The sequence below is a fragment of the Lynx canadensis genome, chromosome D1 (assembly GCF_007474595.2).
Source record: "Lynx canadensis isolate LIC74 chromosome D1, mLynCan4.pri.v2, whole genome shotgun sequence".
Taxonomy (NCBI): Eukaryota; Metazoa; Chordata; class Mammalia; order Carnivora; family Felidae; genus Lynx; species Lynx canadensis.
In genome coordinates, this window is record NC_044312.2 from 100639788 (window position 1) to 100654800 (window position 15013).

General features: G+C 38.3%; 1 protein-coding gene and 1 pseudogene across 1 annotated transcript; one reads left to right on the forward strand and one right to left on the reverse strand.

Moving 5' to 3' along the window:
* Positions 1-275: 275 nt before the first annotated feature.
* Positions 276-1205, reverse strand: LOC115526363 (olfactory receptor 4A47-like). The gene has a single exon (XM_030333777.1). It carries the CDS (start codon positions 1203-1205, stop codon positions 276-278), a length of 930 nt encoding a protein of 309 aa, XP_030189637.1.
* An 11885-nt stretch (positions 1206-13090) lies between these two features.
* LOC115526364 lies at positions 13091-14069 on the forward strand (annotated as a pseudogene).
* The last annotated feature ends 944 nt before the right edge of the window (positions 14070-15013 follow it).

The window sequence follows — 15013 nt, forward strand, 5'->3', positions numbered from 1 at the left end:
AGTAATCGTATAAAAATTTACTAAATAATCACGTATTGTTGACACCTTGCTATGAAGGTATTGCACCTTTCTAAATGAAGCAATCGCCAAGGGATAATGGACTATAGATTCTACCAGGGAGGGAAGTTGTTATTAAAGCACAATTATCCAGTTCATCCTTTAAAAATAATTAAGTTCTTTGAACAAGGGAACTCAGAATCATTTTAAAAAGACATCTGCATTCTTATAAAGTGGCCTCCAATGTCAGATAATTCTCTTCATGGTGGATAATGCACTTACACACCAACAGATAACACATTTCTCATCCAGAGCTTCTTCATAGCATTTGTCATCTCAGAATTTCTCAAAGTGTAGATCAGGGGGTTCAGCATGGGGGTTATGACTGTATAAAACACACTCACTGATTTGTCAATAGGGAAGGTCTTAGCAGGTCTCACGTACATGAAAATACATGGCACAAAGAAGAAGACCACCACAGTGATGTGGGAACCACAGGTCTGGAGGGCTTTCCGCCTCCCTTCCAGACTAAGGTTCTTTAGAGAGTGCAAGATGACACCATAAGAGATGAGCAAGAGCACAAACACAATTGTGCACATCATCCCTCCGTTGGCCACCACTAACAGGCCAATGACATATGTGTCAGTACAGGCAAGTCTCAGTAAGGGGTACATTTCACAGGTGAAATGATCAATGACATTGGGACCACAGAATGGGAGACTATAAATCGTGCTAACTTGAATGGCTGAATGCATAAAACCTCCAACCCAGGACCCTACCAGCAGCGCAACACACACCCACTGTCTCATGATAACCAAATAATGCAAGGGCTTACAGATGGCCACATAGCGGTCATAGGCCATCACCAGCAGAAGAAAAACCTCTGATCCACCAAAAAAGTGCTCTACAAATAGCTGGGTCATACAAGATTGGAAGGATATGGTATTTTTCCCAAAGAACAAGTCCAAAATCAATCTGGGGGAAATGCAAGACGAATAAGTGACATCCATAAAAGATAAGTTAGCAAGAAACAAGTACATAGGGGAGCCCAGCGTCTTACTGACAGCTATAGTCACCACAATGAGCAGGTTGCCCACCACCGTCAAAATATAGAAGAGCAAGAATATAACAAACAGAAACTTCTGTTCCTTTCCATCCTGTGTGAGGCCCAGGAGGACAAAGAAAGTTACGTTGTTCTTTGATTCCATCCAGTCTGTATAGGACCTGATTCACATATTAGATGTAGGTTTCCTAGAAAACAAGGAGGGAAACTTAAATGCATAATAAGATTAATCTTTTATTGATTCATCAGTTTAAAAAAAGTAGAAGACTACCTGTTTGTGTGGAGTATTTCACTGGTGCTGTGATTCCCAAGTTAAATAAGCCATGGTTTCCTACACTCTGAAAGAGCATACATAATGATCGCCAATGTAATAAGTGACACACAGTGTAGGAATATATCAGTCAAAGAGCAATCAGTGAAGACATCCCAGAAGAAGCAATGCTTTAGCTGAGTTATCTAAAGCAAAAGTGGAAGGACAAAAAAAGAGGGCAAGAGAATTCCACGGAAAGGTGCACAGGTCATAATGTCACAAGACTGAAATACTTGAGAACCATGTAAGGTAACTGGCATATTCCAAGTGAGGGGATCAAATTCGGAATGGAAGGTCACTGCCCTGGAGTGTCTCATCCCTCTTTATTAGGGTCTTTGGTTGGATATCCCCCCTTTCCTGACCAATAAATGTGAAAGCATTCCACCCTTATGTCTCCCCTTAATTTTTAAACTTCACATATGCAACATCTCTAACTCTGGACATCTCCAATAGGATATCAATTCTGTACTTATAAAACTAAATTTTTCATTTTTCACCATAAATCTAGTGTTCCACAATTCATTAAATGTCATTGCTCAGACAAGAAATATCACAGTGCCTTTATGTCTTTCTTCTCTTCATGTCACATATTGATACCTTTAGCAAATACTATTAATGCTCTTTAAAACATATCACAAATTTGATCATTTCCCTTCCCTTCCCACTTCTCCTGACCCACTCCACTGGTCTCCTGCCACATCCCTCCCCTTGTACTCTGGTCTCCATCAGTACATTCTGTTCATGCAGCCCAATTGATCCTTTTTAAATCTGATTCTTATCTATCACTCCTCTGCTCACAATGTCTACAGTGGATTCCAATCACACACTCACAACTCAAAGAATCACAGTTCATGTGACCATAAGATGAGCTATAATTCCCAGTTCACAGGTGAACAAACTGAGGCTCAGATCACCTAGTTAATTTTCCCAAGGTCAGCCATTTTTAAATGATTAAACCAGAATCGGAATCAAAGTTTGCTTCATCTAAAGATGATCTCACTTTTATATAATAAAGAGAGTCACACAATTGCAAAGGCTGGTTTCCAGGACTTACTTTTAGTCTTAACTTGTGAAAGCAGATCTACAATCTGAAGGAACGCTTTCTACTCATTCCCAGCAACCTGGATTTCTTCTGTCATCCAGTTTGACAAGAGAGGGCAAAAGCTGCCTTATTACTTGAGGATATATTTTATTTCATTCGGCCGTCTATCCGTTTTCTCCATAAGGTCTCCTGGTTATTCAGAAGGTTGCTTTTAGATTTTAGATCACTTCCTAGGAATTCCATGGTCCACAGAGAAAACAAAAATTTATCACATTAGGATAATATATCAAAAGGGTAGCGAACTAACTATCCTTACATAAGAAAAATAGTCACCAGCCATCTCCCATTTTTCTCAAGCAACTTCTTTGCCTCTAATTTCTAAATAGAAAAATACCATTCAACAGCTTAGTCATCCTCACTCTATAGTGTTGGTTTGGTCAGATTAGCCGACTTGATATTTTAAAGAGACATGCTTGGGCTTCTCCTTAGGTAATGCTTTAAGCCTAACAGAAACGTCCTCAAAAATGTGGATCAGTTGTTAAGAGCATAGCCTCTTCTTCCCCATGCAGGCAACCATCACTGGACATTTTATTCCTTCTAACCACATTCCTCATTAAGTCCTACAATTGGAAAGCTGCCAACACTGATTCTTGCTTAATTAAATTCACTGGGAATTTCCACAAAATCTTTTAAAAATACCTATAGAAAGATACTATTAGGCCAAATCACATAATGAGGGTCAGAAAGATGTGACATAAACAAAACAAAACAAAAGAAAACAAACCAAAACAGCTTTAGAACCATTGTAAGACTACTGCCAGTCAAGAATAAAATTTCAAGCCAGTCATTTTGTTTTAGGAAAGATTAATTTATCATATATTTCCCCACTTGCCATAGCAAGTTTTTCTTTCCATTAATATTCAACTTATGCTGCCTTGAAGTGTGGTTAGATGCTGTAGATATTTATTCACAGATTTAGACATAACAACTATTTATTCAATTGGTAATTTTTTTTTCAAGTTGGACCTCCTATTTATTGCTAGGAACCATGCTGTAAGTGAGGACACAGCAATTAATGAAATACGGGAAAGAATTATGCAACAGGTCCTCCCTGCTTGGACCTTACATTCTCATAGCAGAGTCAGGAAGTGAATAAGGGGACAATTTAGTAAGCTAATTAAAGTCTTCATCAGTGCTAATAAGAGACCAAACAGGGTACTCAGGGAGAATTCTACTATGGAGAAGGTGACCAGGGGAAGGCCTTTGTTCAAATTGAATGATTGATCTGAGATCCACAGGATAGAAAATGGCTACCATCAGAAAAATTGTTACAAGCAGCAAAATTAAGAAACATTACAAGCAATCTGTTCTCACTTTACTGATGGCATGACCTATAAGTAGAAATGCTGGCAATTTCACAGGGATTTTTATTCCAGTGCTATTTTGAAAAGGAGAGGTGAGCGTGGGCACTCTGATCTTCTTGATTGTAGTGGGAAAGCTTTCAACCTTGCCCTGGTGAGTGTGATGTTACCGTGGATTGCTCATATATGGCCTCAATTATGTTGAGGTACATTCCTTCTCTCTTTTTTTTTTAAGTTTATTTATTCATTTTGAGAGAGACAGAGAGGTGGGAGAGTCAGACAGAGGGAGAGACAGAACCCCAAACAGGCTCCACACTGTCAGTGCATAGCATGACGTGGGTCTGGAGCCCACAAACTGTGAGATCGTAACCTAAACCAAGATCAAGAGTCAGACACTTAATGGACTGAGCCACCCAGATGCCCCAAGGTACATCCCTTCCATATACAACTTGTTGAGATGCTTATTTTATCATGAAAGATAATGAATATCTGTGCTACCAATGAGCAACCACAGAGGATTACGGAAACAATTCCTTTTAGCGCAGCATCAAAAAGAACAAAGTACTTAAGAATAAACTTAAACAAGGAAGTAAAAGTCTTTATACGAAAACTAAACAATGCTGCTGAAAGCTATTCTAGAAGACACAAATAAATGGAAGAGTTTCATGAACTGATACAGTTCATATTAAGATGTCAATGCTACCTAATATAATCTACAGATTCAATGCAATCCCGATAAAAATCCAAATAAAAATCCAAAAAGTATATTTTTTGCTGAAAGAGATAAATCCATCCTAAAATTCAGGTGGAAACTCAAGGCACTCCAAGCAGCCAGAATAACCTTGGAGAACAAACAAACAAACAAACAAACAAACGGTTGGAGGACTTCCTGGCTCTAAAACTTACTACAAGCTACAACAAACAAAACAGAATGATATTGGCATAAATAGGGACATAACAATGGAAGAAAATACAGAACCTGGAGAGAGACCTTTGCATATGTGATCAAATGATTTTCAACGGGTGACAAGAACATTCATGGGGAGAGGACAGGTGGTTCAAAACGTGGTGTGGTGAAACTGGATATCCACATGCAAAAGAATGAAGCGGAACCCTTCATGTACACCATTTACAAAAATTGACTCAAAAGGGATCAAAGACCTCAATTGTCAGCTAGAACTATGAAACCCTTAGAAGAAAACATGACAAAAAAGTTCATAACTTTGGTTTTGGCAATGATTACTTGGGTACAACACAAAAACCACAGGCAAGAAAAGAAAAAACACAGAAATTACTTGATCAAATTTAAGAAATTTTGTACATCACAGAACACTATCAACAGAGAGATAAGGCATCCCACAAACAACAGACAATATTTTCAAAGGATATAGTTGATGATGTGTTAACATCCAGAATATATAACAAATTTCTACATCTCATTAACAAAGAAAAACAACATTGTGATAAAAAATGGGCAAAGGACTCTAAAAAATGGGCAAAGGACTCTATGAAATTAGAGGACAACCACAAGAAAAATTTGGTCAGCCCTCAAACACATGGGAGTTAAAGAAAATCGTACTAAAGAATGAATGGTTACCTAGAAAATTAAAGAAGAAACAAAAAATATATGGAAGCAAGTTTAAATGAAAACATGAAAGTCCAAAACCTTTGGGATTTAGCAAAGGCAGTCCTAAGAGGGAAGTATACTGCAATGTAGGCCTTTCTCAAGAAGCAAGAGAGGTCCCAAATACACAACCTAATGTTACACCTAAAGGAGCTAAAAAGGGAACAGCAGATAATCCTAAAGCCAGCCGAAGGGAAATAATAAAGAGTAGAGCAGAAATAAATGATATACTAACAACACCCCCCCTCCAGTAGAACAGATCAATGAAAATAGGACCTGGTTCTTTGAAAGAATTAATAAAACTGATAAGCCCTTAGCCAGACTTTCAAAAGAAAAGAGAAAGTACCCCCCAGAAGTAAAGTCATGAATGAAAGAGGAGAAATCACAACCAACACTGAAGAAATATAAACAATTATAAAAGAATATTATGAAAAATCATATGCCAACAAAGTCAGCAATCTGGAAGAAAAGGATAAATTCCTAGAAACATATAAACTACCAAAACTGAAACAGGAAGAAATAGAAAATTTGAAGACCAATAACTGGCAAAGAAATGGAAACAGTATTGAAAAAATCTCCCCCCCCCCAAAAAAAAAAATCCAGGGCTAAGTAGCTTGCCAGAAAAATTCTACCAGACATTTAATTTTTTTAAAATGTTTGTTCATTGTTGAAAGACAGAGACAGAGCATAAGCAGGGGTGGGGCAGAGAGAGAGGGAGACACAGAATCTGAAGCAGGCTCCAGGCTCTGAGCTGTCAGCAGAGAGTCTGATGTGGGACTTGAACTCATGAACTCTGAGATCATGACCTTGTGGGACCCAAGGAATTTAACAAAAATCCCCTATCCCTGGACAAGCAGAGCAAGACTAACTCCATTTTGTGCTACACCCACCATCTCATGTATAACCCCCACATGACCTGCTTATTGCTTAAGACACTCCCCTACCCTAGTCAAGCCGCTGAGTGCACCCTTACCGGAAACCGGCTCAAATAGGAATGCGGAACACCTAACCACCAAAGAATGTAAACCCTGCCTTTTGCCTGCCAAACTTGCACGCCAATTCTGACCAGAGTGATAGGCTAGTTCAAACAGGGTAAACTGTAGTTCAATTGGCTACCTGTGTGTGGACTGACATGACTATGTAACTTTCTGTGTGTGTTACAATCTCATTGGCCACTGGCCCCTATAAAACTGCTACACCTTTTAACCTAGGCATCCAAGTCCCTGCTCCGCTGTGTCGGGTGTACTTGGGCCCAAGCTCGAGCTTGCAAATAAACCCTTGTGCGTTTGCATCGGTATCGGCTCCTTGGTGGTCTCTCCATTCGAAATTGGGGGCATTACACACCTGAGCTGAAGTTGGATGCTTAAACTACTGAGCCACCCAAGTGCCCTCTACCAGACATTTAAAGAAGTTAATATCTATTCTCAAATTGTTCCTTAAAAGAGAAATGGAATGCAAACTTACAAACTCATTTTACGAGGCCAGCATTACCTCGAATCTAAAACCAGACAAAGACCCCACTGAAGAGAATGATAGGGCAATATCCCTGATGAACATGGATACAAAAATTCTCAACAAGCAAATAGAAACCAACAGTACATTAAAGGAATTATTCATCACAATCAAGTGGGATTTAGTCCTGGGCTGCAAGGGTGGTTTGCAAATCAATGAATGCAATACCCCATATTAATAAAAGAAATGGTAAGAACCATATGATCTTGTCAATAGATGCAGAAAAAAAATTTGACAAAATACAGCATCCATTCTTGATAAAAACCCTCAACAATGTAGGGATAGATGGAACATAGCTCCCAATAAAGGCCATAAACAATAGACCCACAGCTTATATCATCCTTAATGGGGAAAAACTGGGAGCCTCTAAGGTCGTGAACAAGCGATTTCCACCCTCACCACTGTTATTTAGCATAGTAATGGAAGTCCTAGCCTCAGCAATCAGATAGCAAAAAGGAAATAAAAGGCATCCAAATTGACAACGAAGAAGTTAAGCCTTCACTATTCCCAGATGACATGATACTCTCTATAAACCTGAAAGACTCCACCAAACAATTGCCAGAACTGATACATGAATTCAGGAAAGTTGCAGGACACAAAATCAACATGTAGAAATCTGTTGCTTTTCTATTTATTAATAATGAAGCAGCAGAAAGAGAGAAATTAAGGAATCCATCCCATTTACAATTGCACCAAAACCCACAACTTACCTAAGAATAAATGTAAACAAAGAGGAGAAAGATGTCTACTCTGAAAATTATAACAATACCAATACTGATGCAAGTAATTGAATAGAAAGAAATGGAAAAAAATTTCCATGCTCATGGATTGGAAGAACAAATACTGTTAAAAATGTCCATACTACCAGGGGCACCTGGGTGGCTCAGTGGGTTAAGCGTCTGACTTCAGCTCAGGTCATGATCTCACAGTTCATGAGTTGGAGCCCTGTGTCAGGCTCTGTGCTGACAGCTTGGAGCCTGGAGCCTGCTTCAGATTCTGTGCCTCCCTCTCTCTGCCCCTCCACCCAACTTGTGTGCACTCTCTCTCTCTCTCTCTTTCTCTCTCCCTCTCTCGCAAAAATAAAGAAACATTTAAAAATATATTAAAAAATGTCCATACTACCCAAAGCAATATATGGATTTAATGCAATCCCTATCAAGTACCACCAGCATTTTTCACAAAGCTAGAAAAAACAATCCTAAAATCTGTATGGCACCACAAAAGACACCAAATAGCCAAAGCAATCTTGAAAATGAAGAAATCTGGAGGCATCACAATTCCAGACTTCAAGTTGTATTACAAAGCTGTAGTGATCAAGACAGTATGGTACTAGCTCAAAAACAGACATGTAGATCAATGGGACAAAATAGAAAATCCAGAAATGGACCCACAACTATATGGTCAACTAATCTTCAACAAAACAAATTGAAAATGGAAAAGATGGAAAAAGTCCTCTTCAACAGAGTGTTGGGGAAACTGGACAACAACATGCAGAAGGATGAAATTGGACCACTTTCTTATACCATGTACAAAAATAAATTTAAAATGGATGAAAGACCTAAGTGTGAGACAGGAAACCATCAAAATCCTAGAGGGGAACACAGGCAGTAACCTCTTTGACCTCGACCATACCATGTCTTCTTACTGACATGTCACTGCTGGCAAGGGAAACAAAAGCAAGATGAACTATTGGGTCTTCATCAAGATAAAAAGCTTCTGCACAGCAAAAGAAACCATCAACAAAACTAAAATCCAACTTAAAGAATTGAGAAGATATTTGAAATGACATATCTGATAAAGGGTTAGTATCTAAAATTTATAAGGAAATTATCAATCTCAACATCCCCCGAATAATCCAGTTAAGAAATGGGTAGTGAGATGTGAATAGACATTTCTCCAAAGACTTCTAGATGGATAGCAGATGCATGAAAAGGTGTTCAACATCACTCATCATCAGGGAAATACAAATGAAAGCCATGATGAGATACCACCTCACACCTGTCAGAATGGCTAACATTAACAACACAAGAAAACAGATGTTGGTAAGGATGCAGAAATATACTGCTGGTGGGAATGCAAACTGGTGCAACCACTCTGGGAAACAGTATGGAGGTTTCTCAAAAAACTAAAAGCAGAACTACCCTATGACCCAGGAATTGCACTACTAGGTGTTTACCCAAAGGATATAAAAATAATGATGCAAATGGGCACGTGCATCCTGATGTTTATAGAAGCATTACCAACAATAGCCAAATTGTGGAAAAAGCCCAAACATCCATTGACTGATGAATCGATAAAGAAGATTGGCATATACAATGGAATATTACTCAGCCATGAAAAATAATAAAATCTTGCCATTTACAACAATGTGGTTGGAGAGAGAGTATATTATGCTAAGTGAAATAAGTCAGAAAGACAATACCATATGATTTCACTGATGTGGAATTTAAGAAGCAAAACAGGTGAACATAGGGGAACGGAAAAAAAGTAAGGGAGGCAAACCATAAGAAACTCTTAACTATAGAGAACAGACTGAAGGTTGCTGGTGGGGAGATGGTCGGGAAATGGATTAAATGGTGATGGGCATTAAGAGGGCCACTTGTGATGAGCATTGGGTGTTGTATGTAAAGGATGAATCACTAAATTCTACACTTGAAACTAAGATTACCTTATATGTTTACTAAAATTTAAATAAAAACTTAAATAAATAAATGAAAAATTAAAAAAATAAGAAAGTTGAGGGGCACTTGGGTGGCTTAGTCGGTTGAGCGTCCAACTTCGGCTCAGGTCAGGATCTCACGGTCTATAGGTTTGAGCCCCACATTGGACTTTGTGCTGACAGCTCAGAGCCTGGAGCCTACTTCAGATTTTGTGTCTCCCTCTCTCTCTGCCCCTCCCCTGCTCATGCTCTCTTTCTCTCTCAAAAATAAATAAACATAAAAAAAATAAAAAAAAAGGAAGTTGAATTTACGTAAGAAAAACAGTCCACCGAAGAAGGAACAAATTAAATAAAATGAAATGTTTTATTTATTGTTAAAAAATAAATAAATTTAAACTTCCAAGAAGTTGCAAACATAATATAGAATTCTCACATAGCTTTCACCAGTAGCACAATAAATTAGATGCTCAGTAAACATACTAAAATATAAGATAAAAATCATTTACTAGAATGAAATTTTAAAGAACTCTCTTATTGGGGAGGCAAACCATAAGAGACTCTTAAATACAGAGAAGAAAATGAAGGTTGCTGGAAAGTAAATGCGTGGGGGACAGGTTATGGGTGGGGGGCATTAAGGAGGGCACTTTTCCAGATGAACACTGGGTGTCATATGTAAGAGATTAATCACTGGGTTCTACTCCTGAAGTGAAGACTACACTCTATGTTAACTAACCTGAATTAAAAAAAAAAATCTCAAAAAATTGGGTATAGAAGGAATGTAACTCAACATAATAAAGGCCATATATGACAGATCCACAGCTAATATGACACTCGAGTCAAGGTTGAAAGCTTTCCCACTACTATCTGGCACAACACGAGAGTGCCCACACTTACCACTCCTTTTCAAAGGGCACTGAAATAAAAATTCCTGTGTAACTTTTTAGCATTTTCTACATATAGGACATGCCATCAGTGAAGTGAGAACAGATTGTTTAATTTTACTACCTGTAACAATTTTTCTGATGGTAGCCACTTTCTATCCTGTCGAAGAAAAGCCTTCCCTGGTTATCTTCTCCATAGTAGAATTCTCCCTGAGTACCCTGTTTGCTGTCTTATTAGCACTGATGAAGACTGTAATTAACGCACTAAATTGTTCCCTTATATACTGCCTCCCTCTACCATGAGAATATAAGGTCCGTGCAGGACCATGCAGGAAGGACTATTTGCATAATTTTTTCCTATTTCATAAATTGCTGTATTCTCACTCGCAGCACAGTTCCTGACAGTAAATAAGCCCTCCAAATTAAAAAAAAAATTGTAATTGAAAAAAGAGTTATGTTGAAATCTGCAAAAAAATAAAATGCCCAACCCTACTTCAAGGAAGCATAAATTGAATATTAATAAAAGGGAAGAGAAACTTGCTATGGGAAGTGGAGAAATACATGAAAAATAATCTTTCTAAAACAAAATGACTGGGCTGAAATTTTATTCTTAACTGGCAGTAGCCTTACAATGGTTCTAAAGCTATTTTTTTTATGTCGCATATTTCTGACACTAATTATGTGATTTGGCCTAATAGTATCTTTACATAGATATTTTTGAAAAATTTTGTGAAAATTCCCAGTGAATTTATGAGCAAGAATTGGTCCTGGACATTTTCCAATTGTAGGACTTAATGAAGAATGTGGTTAGAAGGGATAAAATGTCCAGTGATATTTGCCCGTATGGGGAAGAAGAGGCTATGCTCTTAACAACTGATACACATTTTTAGGAGGTTTCTGTTAGACTTAAAGCATTACCTAAGGAGAAGCCCAATGATGTCTCTTAAAGTAACAAGTCTGCTAATCTGACCAAACCAATAGAATGAGGATGCCTAAGCCATTGAATGGTATTTTTCTATTTAGAAATTAGTAGGAAAGAAGTTACTTGAGAAAAATCTCCCTGGGAGATGGCTGGTGGCTATTTTCCTTATGTAAGGATAGGAGTTAATCTTGTCTTTTTGATATATTATCCTAATGTGATAAATGTTTGTTTTCTGCGTGGACCATGGAATTGCTAGGAAGTCATCTACAGTATTAATAAAAGCAACCTTCTGAATAACCAGGAGAAACTCTGGAGAAAATGGATAGACAGTCGAATGAAAAAAAATATGTCCTCAAGCAATAATGCAGCTTTTGCCCTCTTGCCAAACTGGATGACAGAGTCAAATGTGTTCCTTCAGATTGTGGACATGCCTCTATAAGGTAAGACTAACAGTAAATAATGGAAACCAGCCTTTGCAACTGTGTAACTATCTTTATTATGTGAAAGTGAGATCACTTTGAGAGAAAGCAAACTTTGATTCCAATTCCAGTTTTATCACTTAAAAATGGTTGACCTTGGGAAAATTAATTAGATGTTCTGAGCCTCAGTTTGTTCAGCTGTGAGATGAGGATTATAATTCCCTTTACTGTAAGATGAACTGTGATTCATTAAGTTCTGAGTGTGTGATTGGAAGCAACTGTAGGCATTGTGATCAGTGGAGTGATAGATCAGAATCATATTTAAAGAGAATCCATTTTAAGTTTCATCAGGAGAACAAATTGATGGAGACCAGAATGAAAGAGGAGGGACGTGGTAGGAAGCTAGTGCAGTGGGCCAGAGGAAGTGGGGAGGGGAGGGGAATGATTAAATTTGTGATAAATTTTAAAGGGGATAAATATCATTTGTTAAAGGTATTAATATGTGACATGACCGCAAGACGGCATGAAGGACACTGTGATTATTTCTTGTCTGAGCAATGATGTGGAAGGTGGTACCATTTAATAATGTGGGAAGCATCTATGTTTATTGTGCAAAAAAAAAATTAGTTTTATAAGTCCTAATTGATATCCAATGGAGATTTCTGAAGTTGGAGATGTTGCATATAAGAAGTTTAACAATTAAGGGAGAGACACAAAAGTGGAATGCTTCCCCATTTATTGATCAGGGAAAGGAGGCATATCCAACCAAAGATCCTAATAAAGAGGTCTCAGTGGGGGAAGAGACAACCTAGGGAAGTGACCTTCTGTTCCTAATTTGATCTACTCACTTTGAATATGTCAGTTACCTTAAATGGGTCTCAAGTATTTCACCTTTGGGACTTTATAAACTGTGCATCTTTCCATGAAATTCCCTTTCCCTCTTCTCTTGTTCTTCCACTCTTCCTTTAAAACTCAGGTGAAGCATTGCTTCCTTTGGGAAACTTTTTTGATTCCCATTTGGTAGATATATTCCCACCCTGGACATTTCGTGTTCTGTATTTTTATAATGGCACCTATTATATTGGTGATTATTATGTATGATATCACTGAGTGTAGGAAACCGTGGCTTATTCAACTTGAAATCCTAATGTCTATGACACATGTCACACATGTGAGACAAATAGGTACTCCTTCTACTTTCTTTTAATTGAATGAACCAGTAATCTTATAATGCATTTATCTTCCTTGTTTTGTAGATCAGCTGCTTCTAATATGAGAAGCCAGCTTCTATGCAGACTAGATGGAACCAAGGAGCAATGTAACTTATTTTATCCTCTTGGGTCTCACACAGAATCCAAAGGAACAGAAGGTCCTTTTGGTTGTGTTCTCACTCTTCTATATTTTCACTGTGGTGGGCAACCTCCTCATTTTGGCGACTGTAACTGTCAGTAAGACCCTGAACTCACCTATGTACTTGTTTCTTGCTAACTTACCTTTTATGGATGTCATTTACTCCTCTTCTATTTCCCTCAGATTGATTTCAGATTTGATATGTGGGGAAAATACCAGGTCATTTCAACACTGTATGACCCAGCTGTTTACAGAGCAGCTTTTTGGTGGATCAGAGATCATTCTTCTCTTGGTGATGGTTTATGACCTCTATGTGGCCATCTGTAAACCCCTGCATTCTTTGTGTATCATGAGGCAAAGGGTGTGTGTTGTGCTGCTGGTAGGGTCCTGGGTTGGAGGTTTTCTGCATTCAGTAATTCAACTTAGCACTATTTATGGGCTCCCATTCTGCGGTCCCAATTCACTGATCATTTTTTGTGTGACATGTACCCCTTACTGAAACTGGTCTGTACTGACGCCCATATCATTGGCCTGTTAATGGTGGGCGATGATGGACTGATCTGCACAATTGCGTTTGTGCTCTTGCTCATCTCTTATGGTGTCATCTTGCACTCTCTAAAGAACCTTAGTCCGGAAGGGAGGCGGAAAGCCCTCCAGACCTGTGGTTCCCACATCACTGTGGTGGTCTTCTTCTTTGTGCCATATATTTTCATGTACATGAGACCTGCTAAGACCTTCCCTATTGACAAATCAGTGAGTGTGTTTTATACAGTCTTACCCCCATGCTGAACCCCCTGATCTACACTCTGAGAAATTCTGAGATGACGAATGCTATGAGGAAGCTCTGGAGGAAAAAATGTCATCAAGTAGTAAAGGAGTGCATTTTCTACCATGAAGAGAATTACTTGACATTGGCCTGCATTTTCTAAGAATGCAGAAGACTCCTTAAAATGATCCTGACTGTCTTTGTGTCAAGTTTTAAGTTAGTTATAAAGAACGAACTGGATGATTGTGCTTTAATAACAGCTTCCCTTCCAGTAGAATGTAAGGTCGATAATACCTTGTGGATCAGTTCATTTAGAAAAGTGTAATTCCTTTACATAAAAGGAGTCAACATTCCAAAGGCAAGGGAATTAAAAGCAAAAATAAAGTATTGGGAGCTCATCAAGATAAAAAGCTTCTGCACAGCGAAGGAAACAATCAGCAAACCTAAAGGCAACTGACAGAATGGGAGAGGATATTTGCAAATGACTTATCAGATAAAGTGTTAGTATCCAAAATCTATAAGGAACTTATCAAACTCAACACCCAAAAAACAAATAATACAGTGAAGAAATGGGCAAAAGACATGAATAGACACTTCTCCAAGGAAGACATCCAAATGGCCAACCGACACATGAAAAAATGCTCCACATCACTCATCATCAGGGAAATACAAATCAAAACCACAATGACATACCACCTCACACCTGTCAGAATGGCGAACATTAACAATTCAGGCAACAACAGATGTTGGCCAGGATGCGGAGAAAGAGGATCTCTTATGCATTATTGGTGGCAATGCCAGCTGGTGAAGCCACTCTGGAAAACAATATGGAGGTTCCTCAAAAAATTAAAAATAGAACTACCCTTTGACCCAGCAATTGCACTACTAGGCATTTATCCACAGGATACAGGTGTGCTGTTTCAAAGGGACACATGCACCCCCATGTTTACAGCAGCACTGTCAACAACAGCCAAAGTATGGAAGGAGCCCAAATGTCCACCAATGGATGAACAGATAAAGAAGATGTGGTGTATATATATATATATATATATATATATATATATATACACAATGGAGTATTCCTCAGCAATCAAAAAGATTGAAATC

Coding starts and splice junctions, on each gene's coding strand:
- LOC115526363 (XM_030333777.1), bottom strand. CDS start 1,205: ATGGAATCAAAGAACAACGTAACTTTCTTTGTCCTCCTGGGCCTCACA.